General features: G+C 40.3%; 1 protein-coding gene across 2 annotated transcripts in view; it reads right to left on the reverse strand.

Annotated features, from left to right (window-relative positions):
• Positions 1-17,624, reverse strand: part of ATAD2B (ATPase family AAA domain containing 2B) — a 74,987-nt gene extending 57,363 nt beyond the window's left edge. The window contains exons 1-2 of one of the 2 annotated variants that reach the window (XM_032683696.1): positions 17,182-17,624; positions 1,249-1,403 (exon numbers count right to left, since the gene is read on the reverse strand). In XM_032683696.1, the coding sequence (XP_032539587.1) occupies positions 1,249-1,403; positions 17,182-17,337 (311 nt within the window). In that variant the 5' untranslated portion in view covers positions 17,338-17,624. The remainder of the gene's footprint in view (positions 1-1,248; positions 1,404-17,181) is intronic. The other variant, XM_032683695.1, reaches the window with a different exon arrangement.

Consider the following 17,624-nt stretch of genomic DNA (forward strand, 5'->3'; position numbering starts at 1 on the left):
TTTCTTATTAATTCCTTCAATGTTCCTACTGTTAACTTTCCCCTTACATTTCAGAACAGAACCTTGATATAGCTCACCATAGGCAATTATCATTCCAACACTTTGGATAAAACAGCAGAAGCTACAAACTTCTGGGAAAAGTCTTACTGACTCAAGATGACTCTTGAGTGTAGCACTTCGGATTTTGGCAGAAACAACAAAAAACCTGAGATGCAAAGACATGTTGCAGTGGGTTTTAAATGAGCAACAACAGGAGTTTCAGTACCTTGGCCAAATTTCATTTGACACAATGATCTAAATTCTCCCGGCCTTATTAAACATTTTTTTTTGTATCTTAACATTTTTAAGAGGTATGGTACAAGTCTACACTTATAAAAAAAGAAACAGAACGTTCATAAGTTTCAATATATTCCCAAAGACCATGGCATATTAATATGCTATATTTCATTTATTCTGTCTTAAAAGAGAAAAAAAATAACAGAAAAAGGTCTATTTTAGGATTTACAAAGTTTTTAAATAAACTTCATCCTAGCAGACAACAGTCCAGTAGTGATCTACAGTCACACTTACATACAAAGCATTACAAGAACGATTTTGATTTGTACATAAAGATGAAATACATATCTACAAAAGAATCAGTATTAACTGAAATTTCATGGATCAGGAAAATACTGTGTACACCACCTCACAGTTACTTGTAATCATGTAAGGAACCTTGTGCATACAAGAGTGCTTCGTAAAATACTACAAATCACAGTTATAAAATAAAATTAATCATTTCTCTCTCAAGTTATAAAAATGTGGCAACACTGAGGCAATAATATATAAAATTTACTTGAGTCTCTATAATCAAACAGGGATAAAAGGCTGAAACAACAATGGAAATAAACTTGACCATTATCCATTCCCTAAAGATGACAACACTGATTTTCTAATTAAAATGTCATGTCTTCTTACAGCCTGAACACATGAAAATACCAATTACTTCCCTAAATTCAGATGTATCAAGAATCTAGAACTCAAATAAAATTACTTTCTATTTTTGCACAAATATGCATAAAATGGAAACAGAGATGAGAGGATTGATGTAATCCACACTCCCGGAGTCTTAAACTAAAGAAAATTGTATGAAAATAACACACTTCAGAAGTATACTCTTGAGCTGCAGCTAACTGCTGAAATGGCATAAGTGGGTTAACAACACAGGAAAAACTGGCAAGAGTTTCTTTTTCTCTTGGCACCAATTACCTGGACTGTCCAGTTGAGATGCTCCATTCCTCTCGCTGCCCAGTACTGCGTGATTTTGATTTGTCTTTGCACACAGGATCAGCATGTTTTGAGGTACGTTTGGCGGGAGGAGAGATGTGGCTATCACTCAAACTAGCATCACTACCTTCATCTTTCTGAAAAGAAAAGAGCATTGGACCATACTTAATTGGTTCATTTGTAATACTCTTACTACAAATATCCTTCCAGAAAAAAGAGGAAACTTCAGCTTAGTAAAACAGAAGTCTCTGTCAAACTCTTAGTGACCAGCCTATGTGAAATATTAAAAACATTTATTCTGAAAACATTACAAAAAATACAAAAGTATTTAATTTTAAATATTAAACTTCCATAATATTTTACCTGTATGTCTGAACAAGCATTCTATTTCTCTAACTGTACTTTTTATATCATACATGACACTGCCACTCTCACCCTACTTGCAAAAGAGCTAACAGTGCAATAAGGAAGAAAAAAAGAGCTGAGGAAAATTAAGATACTAACAAACACAGTATTAATTTATTCTGATGTTATCTCTGTTTTTAAGATGCTTAAACACATTATGCTCTTCCTCCTTGTAAGAGTTTTCCAATACCTTGTTCTACCCATCAAACCGTCCACCACGCAGCCAGGAAAAACTGTAAGTGGACTTTATACTTTCATGGCAATTTCTGTCTAATGTGTATATTAACAGTATTATTACACACCAACCACATTAGTCTTAACACCTTTTAAGAAGCACCTAAATAGTTCCAGAGGAGGGTTTTTTCTGTTGTTTTTACTTATCAGAGGTAACATTAAGACAGAAACTCAAAGATAGTAGCAAGAGATTATGTCAGAGCTGTACATAGGAAACGGACAAACAGTAAACTGCAGAGGATCTGCTCCTGAACTACCAGAACAAAACCAAAAAACCAGGATTCTATAAACACAAATTTTAGCTCATCAAAACAGTATTAATGGCCATCCAGCAGGACCCGAAAGGCTTGAGAGGTGGGTCTGGGCAAACCTCAGGAAGTTCCGCAAGGCCAAGTACAAGGTCCTGCACGTCCATCAGGGTGATCCCAAGCACAAATAGTGCTTGAGTAGAGAAGGGACCTGTGGATGTCGGTGGACAAGAAGTTCAACATGACCCATCAACACGTGTTTGCAGTCCAGAAAGCCAACGGTGTCCTGGGCTGCATCAGAACCAGCATGGGCAGCAGGTTGAGGGAGGGGATTCTGTCTATCTCTGCACTCCTGAGATCCCACCTGGAGCGCTGCATCCAGCTCTGGGGTCCCCAACAAAGGAAGGACGTGGACCTGCTGGAGCAAGTCCAGAGAAGGCTACAAAGATGGTCAGAGGGCTGGAGCACCTCTGCTATGGAGCCAGGCTGGGATAGCTGGGGGTGTTCAGCCTGGAGAAGAGAATGCTCCAGGGAAACCTTATAGCACCTTCCAGTGCCTAAAAAGGCTACAAGAGAGATTAGAGGGACTTTTTAACAAGGGCACGGAGTAATAGGACAAGGGGAATGTCCTCCTTAAACTGAAAGAGGACAGAATTAGATCAGATATTGGGAAAAAGTTCTTTACTGTGAGTGGGGTGAGGCACTGGCACAGGCTGCCCAGAGAAGCTGAGGATGTCTCATATCCCCCGAAGTGGGTTGGCTGAGGCTCTGAGCAACCTGATCTAATGGAACCCTATGGCAGGGGTGTTGGAACTAGATGATCTTTATTCCAACCCAAACCATTCTATGATTAGAAAACTAAATATCCTCTCTTGCAACAACAGAGTAACCAATTCTCAAATATTAAGGTCCAGAAACTGTCAGTGACCACTTATACTATGAAAAAGATAATTTTACTCATATACAGGGAGATGATCACAGAAGTCCTGTTTGTTCATCAGGCTTATTAACAAGACAATATCACAGTGCAGTATTTAGAAAGTGAAAAGCCTAATGTCTGAGTGCAGTTTGACAAGGCAGCTCAGCACCACTGACCCAGGGACTGGCCCATGCACTCCCTTGTCTGGCTACACAGCACTGCTCCAACCTCCTTGGATCTTCTGATGTTTCTCTGACCCACTCATAAACCAGATGACCTCACTAAAGCTTCAAAAGCTCACTTTCCTTCTGTTAGATGAACTTCCTACCTGGTCAGTGATCTGAATCATTTCATTGAGAGATCAGACAAGTACAAAAGATAATGCAAGGGAAAAACAACAAGGTGAGGACAGGATCACTGTCTGCAGGAACAGAAAGCTGCAAGTGAAATAGGCTGTCTACATCACAACTTAATATCTTGTCCCCCGATACCTATTTTTAACAATTATTAACTAATATTAAATACTTACAACACCAATAACAAATTAATAGAGTATTCATTATGATTAACTATTTATTTACTGCATCTTATATGTGACAATAAATACTTTTTATAATACTAAAAAATATTAAATACTGAAAACTAGTATTAAGTGTTAGCCGGCCCATGTTCACATCATTTTAAAAGTAGTTTCAGCTTTGATAATTTTTAGCCTGGCAATGTAAATCTAAGGAAAGAAAGAGGTCCATATGGAGATTAATTCTTAAGACTCATTTAGCCCTAGTAAAAAAAAAAAAAAAAAAGGTACCTTACTTTTTTTTTTCCTCATTATTTCACTTCTCCAGGACATACATCAATGTAACTCCAAATAAGAGCTATATTACAAGATCCTAATTAGAACTTTAAATCAGATGAAGAAGAATCTGGGATCTAAACCTAAGACTTGGTCAAAGTGGTAGCAGAGGTAACTATCACCATTCCTAAATACAAAACACCTGCACCTTGCATAGCACTGTAAAATCCATGAGCAGTCACACAGCTGTTTTCCATAATGTTCTGCAACTACCAAATACCAACTTATTACAAAATGTTAACAGCCTGCATATTCACTTCTGAACACTGTAAGCATTTGTGTAGTACTTTTTGCTTTAATTAGCCACAAGTTCACTCGTGGACTTACCGAAATGCAACACATCTTAAGTCAATTTTAGTAACGACTTTGTGAAACTACAAGAGCTCCCCTGTGCAGGACAGAAGAAGAGTTTCAAGGTAAGCCACAGAACCAGTCTGAAACCGGCTAGGCAAGACAGAGAATACGAAACTAAGAAAGATGAAGCAGCACGTAACAAAGCTTTACGAGGGCTAACATTAAAGCTGTTTTGCAAGCAGTGAAATTAGTAAAGCACAGCTTCCTATACTCCATTTCTACCTCTTTCCATACAAAGAGCCAAACTCCTCCAGGTCTCCTATGATCACCTTTCTCTGAGGTCCCTACCTCTGGTCCCAAGTCTCAAGATCAGCCAGGATCCCTCATTTGTCCTGTCTATTGGTCGAAGGCAATATAGCAGTGGAGCTACTTCTGAGCTATGAGCAAGTGGTCACCTGGTGGCTTAAACAAAATACTAGCACTGGAAACAAAATCTGCTATTTCAGGTCTCCCTCTGCTACCAATATTCACAAAATTTATAAAAGCCAAATATCTCTGAAATCTCTAATGCTGGAGACAAATGAACATAGCTTCAGAACACGGCAAATAGCTTCAGAATCTGGAAGGGCAGGTCAGTGTGATCACAGCAATGTAACTGCCTAAGGAACCAGAGTAGCAATGAAGGAGTTTATTTAATCAGGTTATTCTTTGTTTAGGCTATTATTTTCAATTGTGCCTCACTTGTCTGCATATTAACTCTACACACAAATTCAGCAAGTACAAGCCAAATTAAATTTTAAGACAGTCAAGCCCAAATACTAACCTATGTTAGGACACAGGCTGTATAAGATGCACTAACATACAAAATGGTTTAGCACTAAGTAGTGACAAAGCTACTAAAAAGTTAAAATCACTGAAATTTTAAATATATTACTAAGAATTCAAGCTCTGTTTTGCAGTTAACAGACAACTTTAATAATTCAAGCTCTAGGGAATCAAATCACACTAGACTGCCATCCAGAACTTTCACCTACCTATCATAAAATATGGAGATAGAGCTTTCATTACACTCAAGAGATTATCCAAACTGGGATATGCTAGAACAAGAAATGAAATTAATTTCAATTTAGGAAGCCTTTACAGAGAGCAGTCTATCCACTGCTTCCTCCCATTTATAGCAAAAGAGGTCTAATGATTCCACAGCACTCAACTTGCTCCCTCAAGTAACTGGGTCTCAAACCATTTATACCTTTCATGATTAAAAATAGCACTTCAGGTTCAACCCAGAAACTTATTACTTAACAGTACATATCATGAAAACGTTCTGGGACTAGAAAGATATGATATAAGCATCAAACTTAAAAATTAAAAAAATTAATAACGCAATTGTAGAAATAGGAACCAATGCACTGAACTCAAAGCTCCTAATGAAACACCATCACTGGAAGCAAATGCACTCACATGCTGAGAGAATGCAGAGAATATGAATTAATAAAATCTTAATCATGTCAGAAATTGCCTGCAAGCATAACAAAGCCACAAAGAAAAAGCAAGCACAGAAGAATCAAAAAATGACTTTACATAATGTCAGGAAATACAAAGAGAGAAACAAAATTCAGCATAACTGTATTGATCCAGCAGAAATGAGAGACCCACCAAACTCCAGTTGTAATCCAGAACAGCTTCTTATGGAAAGTACTGTTTCTAATAAAGAGTCATGACATAACTGGAATTAAGAGGACACCATCAATGGTCTAGACTGGTGAAACACAGTCTTCATTATCCTTGGATTCAGGAGTAAAATGGAATGTGACAACTGAGTGAATACCACAAATCTACTGTTGAGCTACGATTCATCAATGAGAGTCTAGCAGGGATAGTGAGGCAAACCGTTAACACACCTTCACTGAAGGCACTTGAATGATGGTACCAATAAATCTAGAAACAAAATCTGAAATGAATAAGTAAATACAGCAAGAAAATATATATATCTGTATATTTATCTCTATGTTTTCTCTACTTTGTATGAAAAGGAGAAAGATGGAAAAAATGTCTATTATAATACACATATTCATGAACAAGCAACAAAACCACTGATACACAGTATTACCTGCAGCCTCTTCCGTATGCATCCCTAAATTTAAAAGTAATGATTTGATACTAACAGAGCTTTACTTATAACATGTATAGACAAGCCCCTAAGTTTTGGAAGAACACAAGCTAGAAATCAATGAATAAAACTGACTTCTTTCTCCATCAATCCTCTTAGAAAAACAGTGACCACCAATACAGTCTTTCAGCAGGACTGAAGGACACACATACCAGGGGACTCCTCTCCTCTCAGGTGTATCACAGGAAACATCTGTCTAAAGCATGACATTAGATTAACTTCAAATTGAAATACAAAGATTACCTATAGCATATTGAAGGAGAGTTTTTTGGTTTCTTCTGTTTTTTTAAGTTGAATCTCCTAGCCAACAGAATAACCAAAGAAGTCCCTCACTACACTGTTGATCTGAACATCCCAAAATAATCCTAAATCCAGTAGTCTTGATAACAGAGGATGAGTACGAACCATCTCTACCATTGCCATCTCCAAGCATGTGAATGCAAGTTCACTGAGTTCTCAAGCAATAGGTGATACAACAGTCAAACCACAACCACACCTCGCAATTTCTGAAACAGACGCTGTCTGGTTTGCCACAGGTTCAGCTGTATTCAGACACAGGCATGCAGACCGAATACCTGAGTGTTCCACCATGGTCAGACTTGCTCTCCTGGCCATGCACTCTCTGGGTCACACCCTTCTGACTCTGGCACACCCTGAACAACCGCACAGCCGCTCCTACAACTCCCCACTCAGGCGAGTTTTCAACCCACTCTGTTCAACCTTCAGCAACTATATTTTTTCTGTTTCCTGTGACCTCTTCCCATGTCTAAGACATGAAATTAATACACTGACATTCAATCTTCAGCTGAGCAATCCCGTTTCTCGGCATTTTGTTAAATGCTCAAATAGCTTTTCTGTTTGACCCACTGAACAAGCACGACAGATTCTGAAAGTTACTTTCCCTTAATAATAATGAAGTAAACATTTTCAAAAAATCCGTTTCAGCTACAAGTTTTCAAAAACCTCTAGTTTTAACTTTAGTTAAATCTTAATTTCTGATATTAAAAAGTAAGTTTTTCCTCTTCATCTGACTGTCTAAAAAGACAATGACTTCAGATATGTCTCTATCTTATTTTTACTAACTTTGAAGAAAGTGAATCCGGTCCTCCAGTTATTTTTAACTTTCTATTTTCTAATTTAAAATGTATCTTATGAATAACAACACAAGTTCTCAGATGTCCCAGGATATTAATAATCTGGATTAATATTTTAAAAATACATGTGAAGAAAATCTAGTCTACCTTTTCTTCTACCAGTTCATGCAAAGTTCTTGAAGAAACATGCCGCCCATTGAAAGAAATAAAATACATACTCGGGGCTAGTCAATGCATTTAATGAACACTTTTATCTCAATGGTCTAAAAAGATAAAATCATCTTTCCAAAATAAAACTTTTATTTGTGAAAAAAATGTGATTGTGTCCCCAGTGTACCAATTAGTTATGCTCATGACTCATCTCTGCCCTCATATAACTATTCAGTTAACAAATAACTTCTATTTTGCTCTGTTTGAACCACGTCTGATTTCAAACACAAAAAAAATACACCAAAAACACTCTCCAGCTGTCTGCACAGTGATTCTGGATGAACCTCTTGCTCCCTTGTGTATCCCTTTCTATTTTCTGCAAAGGTAAAAAATATGGATTAAAACATTAACTTCTACAAATTCATTGTATTAAACATCTACTTTAAGATCTATTGATGGGAGTTAGGTAAGAGCTAGATACCATTCCTAATGCATTTCTGGACAAGGCAAACTAAGCAATTAAAAAAAATCAAAAGGTTTCACAATCTCTTTGAGGTATTTTATGATAGACTCTTTTCTGGTTCCAAATTCTACCTAGTAGATCATTTTCTCATGACTGTGATAATGTCATCTGACCCAAACTGCTACACCCCTCAAGTACGATTTCCAAGTTTTTTTAAGTTCAACACTTTACATTATAGCTTCTTCACCAAAGGGGGGGAAAAAAACCCCACACAAAACCAAAAACAAACACACACCAAAGGACTAAAACTCTCCTGCTCAGTACAAATGTTCAGTAGCTGAAACGCTCTCATCAGGGTGCTCAAACCAGGTACCACACCTTGCCTTATGCATCCACACTGTGTCCTAATTTCAGGATGACACACCACGCTACCCACTCTCTCCAGCACCAACATATCCTCACAAGCTCCTCTCCTCCCCACCCTACATTTTCCTGGGCCCTTTCCAAATGCCCTTAGCCCCTCTTCTATAGGAGAGGTGGGAAGAGGTAAGACCTGATACACTTGTCTGCGGAAAAAAGGTAACATGACTGAACTTGAGGTCGAGCCTAATCCAGTAGACTGTTTTTGTGATGGTACATAACACACTGCTGCATGCTGAACATCTACCCTTATGTCCTAAAAGTCCAGGGTAAGAATAGTTACTTCAAAGCCAGGTTGGATGGGGCTCTGAGCCATCCACCTGGTCTAGTGGAAGGTGTCCCTACCCATGGCAGGAGTTTGGAACTGGATGATCTTCAAAGTCCCTTCCAACCCAAACCATTCTATCATTCTATGATTCTGCCTGTGCCTTCATGTGACAAGAGGCTGAAAAATAAACGTATGGAGATAAGAGCACATGAACTACCTTACTGAAAACATCCAAGTTTCATGAAGGACCTCATGCATTAACTTTGCTGATAGCTTGAAAAAAGAAAAAGGCTTAAAGGAACCCATTGTCTGGTGGCAGTTCTCCAATTTCCGTTTGTTTGCACACAGTTGTTTATCAGACATTGGCTCTCCACAGGTGTTAAGGGAAAATAAGATTCATGCTTAAGTGCTTGATGATCTTGGAATAAACAACTATTAACACTGTATTTCATTAGTGGTAATGATAGTGAAGAATGTCTCAATTACAGGATGATCTAAATTCTTTTAACATTCAACTTCTGCATTTTTTTCACTAAACAATGCTTACATCAATAACAGCCATTAAGAATATAAAAAATACCATCATTTAGACTTTTTCAGAAAAATAAATTCTCCCCTAGTCATTCAGATAAATAAAATCATATTTCTTGCATGGAAAGATCTGCTTCATTTTTTCAATAGATTTCCATTTTATTTCCTGGAACTCTTCAATTCTAGAATTCAGGTTATTTTAATAAATGTGAAAGCTTTTGAGAAAAGTTAAAAGCTTACAAGTTAAAAACAGAAACCACTACCTACAGCACTGTATTGGGGATTTTCACACCTGCAACCATTCCCTCTGTCTATAATAGAAAAAGACACCTGTTCATATCCAGGCTGAGGAAGTGCCTTTCAGTGTGACACCCAAAAAATTCTTGCAGTCCACAGGTGACTTCAACATTTATGAACGAAAGGGAGAGTGAGCTCCAGAGCAGCCTCTGACAAACTGTGACAGAGCCCATAAATAGTGAGCTGAGGTTTGTCCTCTACTCATCATCATCTTCCCACTCCAAGCATTTCCACCAGGAGCACTTCTCTCTCTTCCTCTGTGCCTTCACTAAAATTAGGGAGACATTGTGAATTTTCAGCTGATACTCAAATCAAAAGGATGGAGGGGAGGCAAAGGGAAGCAAAAGGATGGGGGGAAGAGGATTAGTTTCAACTGGACCAGTAACATGATCCTGATCCAGCTGATCAAATGGCCTGGCAAGCATTAATAGTGGCAAGCATTAATACTGGTGAGTCTGTTGGTTTTCACAATTGCAGAGTCAACAGCCAGAGCTCACAGCACGTGTGAGATCACACACCTTCAGAACAAGTCCACTGAGAAGAGCTCTACTTACTGTATGGGGTCCATGCATCACTCAGAAATTCTCCTAGAATATTCACTTAAGGGAAGTTTTTAAAACCACTGATCCGCCTTATTTAACACCGAAGGAATACTAAAAGCAACACATTTTTAGTTAGAACCACATTAACCATTTCCATTACTTTCTAGACTCTGTTAACACAGACCTTTAAAGCAAAAATTAGATTATGTAATGAGTCAAGAATGATTACAATTCAGACATGGAAAAACAGAAGACATTCAAACAACTTTTTTTCCTACCCTCAGTCCTCAAAAATCCGTCTTGTTTCTGCTGAACACCCCCATCCCAAACAAATCCTAGAGGACACGGCCCCCTTTAGTACTATTATAAATGTAAATAAAGAAGCAGAATGATCTGAACTATGATTGCCAAGGAGGAGAATAGAGAACCCCTGGACCAGAAGGTTCCACAAGGTTTGGACATGACCAGGAAACAGGCTCAGTAAACTAAACAAGGAAGTGTCAGTAGCAAGGTAAACTACAGGAAGGTGGCCTTCTGTGTGAAAAAACACTTGGGATTAAAAACACTCTGCATCCCTAACTACAATGCACTTGAAGAGAGTATTTCAAAAGAAGAAAATATTTAAATTGTGTACAATTGTGATATGAAATCTTAAGATAAAAACAACATTCAAGGCCTGAAAGATAAATCAGAGAAATAATAGATGATAGTTATTAAGTATTTGGAATGAGGGATTGCTGAAGCATGGCAACAAATTTCAGTGCAAGTAATCTCTTCCACATGTACAGAATGAACATTTTCTTCATTTCAGGTTATTTAAATAGCTTGGCTCAACAATTTATCCATTTAAAATGAGGAAACTGACTGGGGACTGGAAAAAAGCAAAAAGCCCATTTCTCAAATTATGAAAACACCCAAACCAAAGCATCTACTCCAACTGCAACTGGACACAAGCTTTGCACCAAAGCTCTAGATTAGTTAGACTCTTAACAGACACTAATAGAAGCATAAAGATAAAACCACAAAATTCAGTACAGGCTACAAAAAAAATTATAGAACTTGGAGAAGCTTTTAAATTCTGTACTTCTGATAGAACTAAAACTGCCTCCTTCATACCTAGTTCAGCTGGAGTTGAAGCTATTATAGCATACACATACTCAGCAGTGTAAAATCAAAAGGCTTACAGAAGATTACACATTAATCTTACAACTGGTTGAAAAGTTGCCTGTTTAAATAGCTACCAAGCAAAAAGAAACTAGATTTATTCAGGAAGAGAGTCCGAGCAAGTATAAATGCAAAACAACACTTGAACAATTTAAAGCAGAATTAATGGTTAAAATAAACCATGAAAATCCCATCAAAGGTAATAAAGACAATATTTCAAGAGTGAAGTCAGACTGAAAAATTGTTTAGAAAAAGCAGCAAAGCATGAAGTGTACACAAAAAGAGGCTAAAAACATATTGTCAGCTCCCTTTGCAATAAATGGGTTCATGAGCAGTATTACCCACACACAAAGTAATCCATTAGAGCTAAAACATCTAATAAACGATCAGCAACCTTTAAAAGGGTCACAGCTGCAAAATAAGAGCAGTGAAAGCTTCAGCTCATTGATGCCTACTTGCTGCAAGCTTTAGTTTGAGAAGGTTCTTATGAAGTTTTACATAGAAATCATTTAAAGCATCATTAGATTGGAATTAAAACTTTTCCACAGCATAGCAAACACTCAACAATTTAGGACAGGATGTGCAAAATCGTACCACATCCAACTGAAACTGCAGGGGGATGCAGCTGATGAGAATGTAATTACCTGAGCTAATTATCTTGCATAACCCCAAGCTGTATGCCACTCCTGCAAAATTGTCATGGGCTGTCTCACGGCCATGGGTCAAGCCTTCTGCTTGAAGTTCAGATTGAGACAGAGTAGTTGGAGAAGCAGTTGTTAATATTACTTGGGGACAAGCCCAATATTCAGAGGAAGCAATGCAGCACACCAAACATCAACACCATTTCCTGAGTATTCTTTGAAGTTCTCATCTACTGACTGGATTAGTCTTTATATTGCTTCCTTTGAAGGCCCTGGAACAGCGTGACACCAAGGATAGCCAGCTTCCTACAGGATGCACCCCTGCCTCCCAAAACAAGCCGTGGACACTTCACAGGTGTCTTGACTTATGACGGGGGCCCAGACTGATTTGGCAGGATACACAGGAAGAATCCAAGGACACCCCTTTAGAAACATGAAAGGATTACAAATGCCAACTGTATGGTATTTTGATAGAATCCTGAACACAGATTGCTTCCAACAATTGCTCCATTTCCCACTGCTCACAGCTGTATTAACACTACACTACCAAGGAACAGCCTGCACAATTCGTTTTAGATCACTGATTTTCCCCTGCTAAGTCCCAAAAGAGCAGCAGACCACTAAACCAGAAAGAACCCGACATTTTATTACACACCAAAAATATGAGCTTTCCTGGGACTCTTCCTTTAAATTAAATTGTTTGGAATAACTTCACAAGACTCTCTTATTTCAGGATGTATTTCAAAGAACTGTAAAAGCATTAACCTCAGCACCTTTACTGATGCTACTGTAAACTCAAACAGGAAGGCAGTTCCGTTCTTTAAAACATAGATATTGGAGAGGAGCTTTTTTCCCTGTAAGAGCTTTACATGCAGGTGGCCAGCAAGTGTCATTTATCCAGCAAAGGAGGCAAATCTAACTTTTTTACAGTTCTATTCGAAACAGCAGAGCATTCAGAACACTACCAGACACTTTGCATAGACAACAAAGAAAAATCAATCAGGCTCTCTCGTAAAGGAAAATTTAATTTTTAGAAAGCTCTATGGGTTATATTTGAAACTTGTATTTTAAGAGAAATTATAATAATTTCTTTAAGTTATTTTTCTATGTTTTCAACAGCTGACCATTAAAGGCCTCTCAAGGAGTAAAACACGGCAATGAGTTTATACTACAAAAACTACATTACCACACAGAAATCAGAAAAAACACTTCTATTGCTACAGACTGAGGAATTACAATAGGAGACACTGAGATGTACTGGCATCACAGAGCACAAATATGCTGCTTAGCTTTCTACCTTCCCACACTGCAGCACCCGATGTCAATCCTCCAGCCCCTGTTTGCTCCCATTAGCAATTAAGCACAATGGAGAGCTCTACGTTGCCACTGAGCAAGTTGAACGATGTTGGCAGCACTACTTTTAGCGAGGATCATGTGTTACAATTATCACCGTGCCCTCAAGTAGCTCTTAAGGCACTGCTAATGCTTTCTTGGCTAATTAAATTAAGCTAATCTTGTATACATTTCTAAAATGTCTAACTAGTACGCTGACATAATTTAAGAGTGTTTATTTCACAATAAATTCATAAGTTTTCTTGATCAACATTTTTGATTCGTGTTTTGAGATGACTGAGAAAAATCATTTCAATTGCCAAGCAAATGTTACCAGCAATCACAACTCAGTATCTGAAAACAACAGACATTAGTAGATATAAATCACAAATTTAACCACTTATGGTCACAGTATCCTCAATTTTTTCACAGTGTGAATGAATTCCACTGGATTTACAAGCCTTGTGTTACAGTTCTGTTTCTGAAAACTTTAGATGATTTTGATGCACCTTTCTTGTCAGAATGCTTTAATATAAAGCCAGAACATTTTCCAAGTTTTAAGGCTAGAAAGAAAAAAATATATATAATTTGTATAAAGATTGAATATAAATTTATGTAAGCATAACTTCAATTTCTACTAAACAGTGTGTAAATCAGTCCTAGATGCAGGAAGAAAACAAAGGCCAGTTTTTCCCCTCTGTACCCTCTCTATGCACTCTGCTATGACATCATCTCAGACAATAAACTTCTTGGCTCCTTGATCCATTTAGTGAGGGATTCTGTTCATTTTAATCTGGCTTCTGGTCAGGAGACAGACGCACATGTATTCATCTTCATCGCTGACTGCGTGGTCGCCAATCAATAATTCAAACCAGTTTACTTTTCAAAGCCTGACGTCATTGCTTTCTCTGGGCTGAGCAAGTACTACAGAGGGAATACACTGAACATGATAAAGGCATTTAGACTATTACAGCCCATTTCCACAGAATGTGTGTTGCTTCCAAACTCAGAACAAACAAAAACACACACTACTCATATGTAATTCAGCATAATATTGAAGCAGAAGACTAGAAACTTAAGTTCTTGGGAAAGGAGAGATTCAAGCCTATCCTTGTATATATGGGGGGGGAAGAAACAAAACAAACAAACAAACAAAAAGAAAAAAAAAAAGCCACAACCCTATGTATACCAGAAGTAGCCAAGAGGAAAAAAGGAGACAAAAATTGAAGTAGATACAAAAGAGGTGGAAGGCAACTCCTAACCCCTCATCTCGTCTACTCAGCATCATACAGGATGTCATTAGGTTACTAACTCAGTTTTTGTTGCTAATAAGAAAGAGATAGATGATCTTTCAAAATACATTCTGAAATGTGGGCCACAAGCATTGCCACCAAAGAGCATTTCTCTGGGTGTCCAAGTCAGAACCTCCACGGAAGAAAATTAAGTCAAACAGTGCAAATAAGAAGCATCCCATTCCTGCCAAAGCTCCAAACTCGAGCTGCCCATTAACCCACTTAACTGCTGGTAGTAAGGCTGGGTCTCCTGACATGACACCCAAAAGATTTAAAATGGACACACTGTTCCAGTCAACTGCAAAAAAAAAAAAATACATACAACTGCATGAAGACGATCCCAGCACGCCTTCTGCACAGAGCACAGCCTCACTATCTGCCTCCCGACAGTCGCTTCCAAAAGCAAAGGCTTTGTCTCCCTACTGCTACAGTTATTCATGTCCTAATCACTGAGATCCTTCTCTGGCACTACTTCAAGAAGATTCAGAAGCTCAGAAAGACGTTGCATTGCTGGCAGTACTTCCATCTGAAGAATAAAAAGAGTTGTACAAAGACAACTTTAAAATACAGTGAGAGATATATATTTTACAAAACACTCTTCTTGGATAACTTCTGCTCATACTTGGCAATTACATCTTAAAGAAAAGAAAAAATTCTACCTCAAACACATGAGATTTGTTGTGCAGTGAAACAAGTCTATTCCCATATACCAAAATTTACATTTAACTTTAGAAGAAATGCTCTTTTAGAAGCACGGGCAATATCCTGGGAAGTATTTACAACATTTGGCACTATTTTGCACCATCTCCTTTCCTTACGCCATGAAAATAACAATTTAAACATTTTAATGATTTGTAGTATAAAAATACTTGGAAAGATTAAAAATACTTGGAAAGAAGCCCAAGCTACTTTTTTTAGCAGCAGCAAACTCCCTGCAAAGTAAGCCAGTAAGGGTTACACCAAACTTTGCTTCACAAACCACAAGACCCACGATATGAATAAACAGAAAGTGCACACTAGAACAAGCAGAACAGCTTTTTACAGCTATGGTGCTGCATCCCCAGGAGTCTACTGAAATTAAACAAGGAAGAAATAGGGAACAGGGAAAAGTAAGATGGGGGAAGGGAAGAACTGTGAAGCATGAAAGAACTGAAAGAGAAGCACAGAAGGTATGGAGTATCTAGTCAGTAATTTGAGGTGTTTTTAGTGTTTTAAGACCAAAAGAATGGAGCAAAAGGTTTCGTGAGAATTCCAGGTGTCATCCTTCTGATCTGCCTCCAGCTATTACTGCTGTTTTTCTGCTTGTCTGATTAACTTCCTCCTTAGCAGGGCTGGGATGTGGCCAGTTGATGCAGGACTGTCCTTCTGACCCTCAATTTTCACTTCCATATTTACATTGTTTTTCTAATATACATGCAGAGCATGCAGCTATAACTACTAGTTTAAACCTTCAAAGCAACACGTGAAGTTTCAAGTAAAGAAAAAGTCCTGCCTATAATTCCTCCTATAAGAGGAATTTCTTCACAGAAAGGGTTAGGGTTAGGAACGGGCTGCCCAGGGAGGTGGTGGAGTCACTATCCTGGAGGTGTTTAAGGACTGAACGTGGCATTTAGAGCCATGGTCCAGCTGTCAAGGTGGTGTTTGGTCAAAGGTTGGGCTCAATTATCATAGAGGTCTTTTCCAACCTAATTGATTCTGTGCCAATTAAAAAAAAAAAAACAAACAAAAAACAACAACCAAAAACGCAGTTCTAGTCAACAAAGCCGACTAGAGATAAGGAAGAAGAGAGTCTCACGAATTCTTTCTTCCAGTCGGAATTCACCAAATATTAAATTCTCCAAATCCAGCTGCAGAATTCCACTTGCCATTCAGCCCGTCCAACCAAAGCTACCACAGTAAATTCTGCTGGGAAAGCACTCAAACTTGACGGCAAAATCTCACCCTCCTTGCCACAAAAACGGGGCGGGCGTGGGGGGGGTGGGCTTTCCCAAACACCAGCTTCCTCCCGGCGCAGCCGCCGGCCGAATCGAGGTCATTCAGGGAAAGGGGGAAAAAAAAAAACCACCACACACACACACACACACAAAAAAAAAAAAAAAAAAAAAAAAAGAAAAAAAAAAAACACCACACAAACCCGGGCCGAGGATTATTGCGAAGTTGCTGCGGGCGCAGCTCCCAACTTTTGTCTGGCGGCGGCAGCGCCGGGCGCGGCCGCAGGGGGAGCCCCGCGCCGCCGGACCCCGCCGGACCCCCCGGACCCCCCGCCCGCTGGGCACCGGCCCGGCACCAGCACCGCGGCAGCTCCGCCGACCGTGTCCCCGCCGCCCCCCGCCCCTGTCAGCGGCCCCCGCCGCCCCGCCGCTGACCCCGCAGGGACTGCGGCTCCTCCGCAGCCGCCTCCGCGTCCCCGCCGGCTCCGCGGTGCCTCCTCACCGCGGGCTGCCCGCCGTCCCCCCGACAGCCCGTCTGGGCACCCGCCCCCCGCCGACCCTGCTGCCCGCGGCCCCCCCGGCACCAGCGGCGCTGTCTCCAGCGACTCCCCGGCCTCGCCGCTGCCCTCCCGCCGCCGTCGCTGCCCGTGAGCCCCCCGGTGCTCACCCGCGCTGCCGCCGCCTCCTCCAGCCCGGCCGCATCTGCCTTGGTGCCCCTCTTGGAAGAGCGGGTGCGGGACGAGATGAAATGGCTGCCGGCCCCGGCCGCCGCGGCCGCCGCTTTGCCCAGGGGGCGCAGGGAGCTCTTCCTGGTGTTCACCATGGCCCCGGCGAGGGGGGACACGGGGGGCGCCGCCGCCGCCGCCGCCGCCGCCGCCGCCGGCGCGGAGGGAGGAGGGAGGGAGGGCGGACAGGCGGGGGCTCGGGTAGGGAGGGGAAGGGGAGGGAGAGAGGGAAAGGGGGGAGGAGGGAGGAAGGAAGAAAAGCCCTCCGGGGAAGCCGCTCCGCCGGGCAGAGGCGCAGCCGGAGCCGCGCCGGCTCCTCCCGCCGCTGTCGCCGCCGCCTCTCGGGCTCAGCCCGGCTCTAACTGGCCGCCATTACTGTCCCCGC

This window comes from Chiroxiphia lanceolata, chromosome 3 (assembly GCF_009829145.1).
Source record: "Chiroxiphia lanceolata isolate bChiLan1 chromosome 3, bChiLan1.pri, whole genome shotgun sequence".
NCBI lineage: Eukaryota > Metazoa > Chordata > Aves > Passeriformes > Pipridae > Chiroxiphia > Chiroxiphia lanceolata.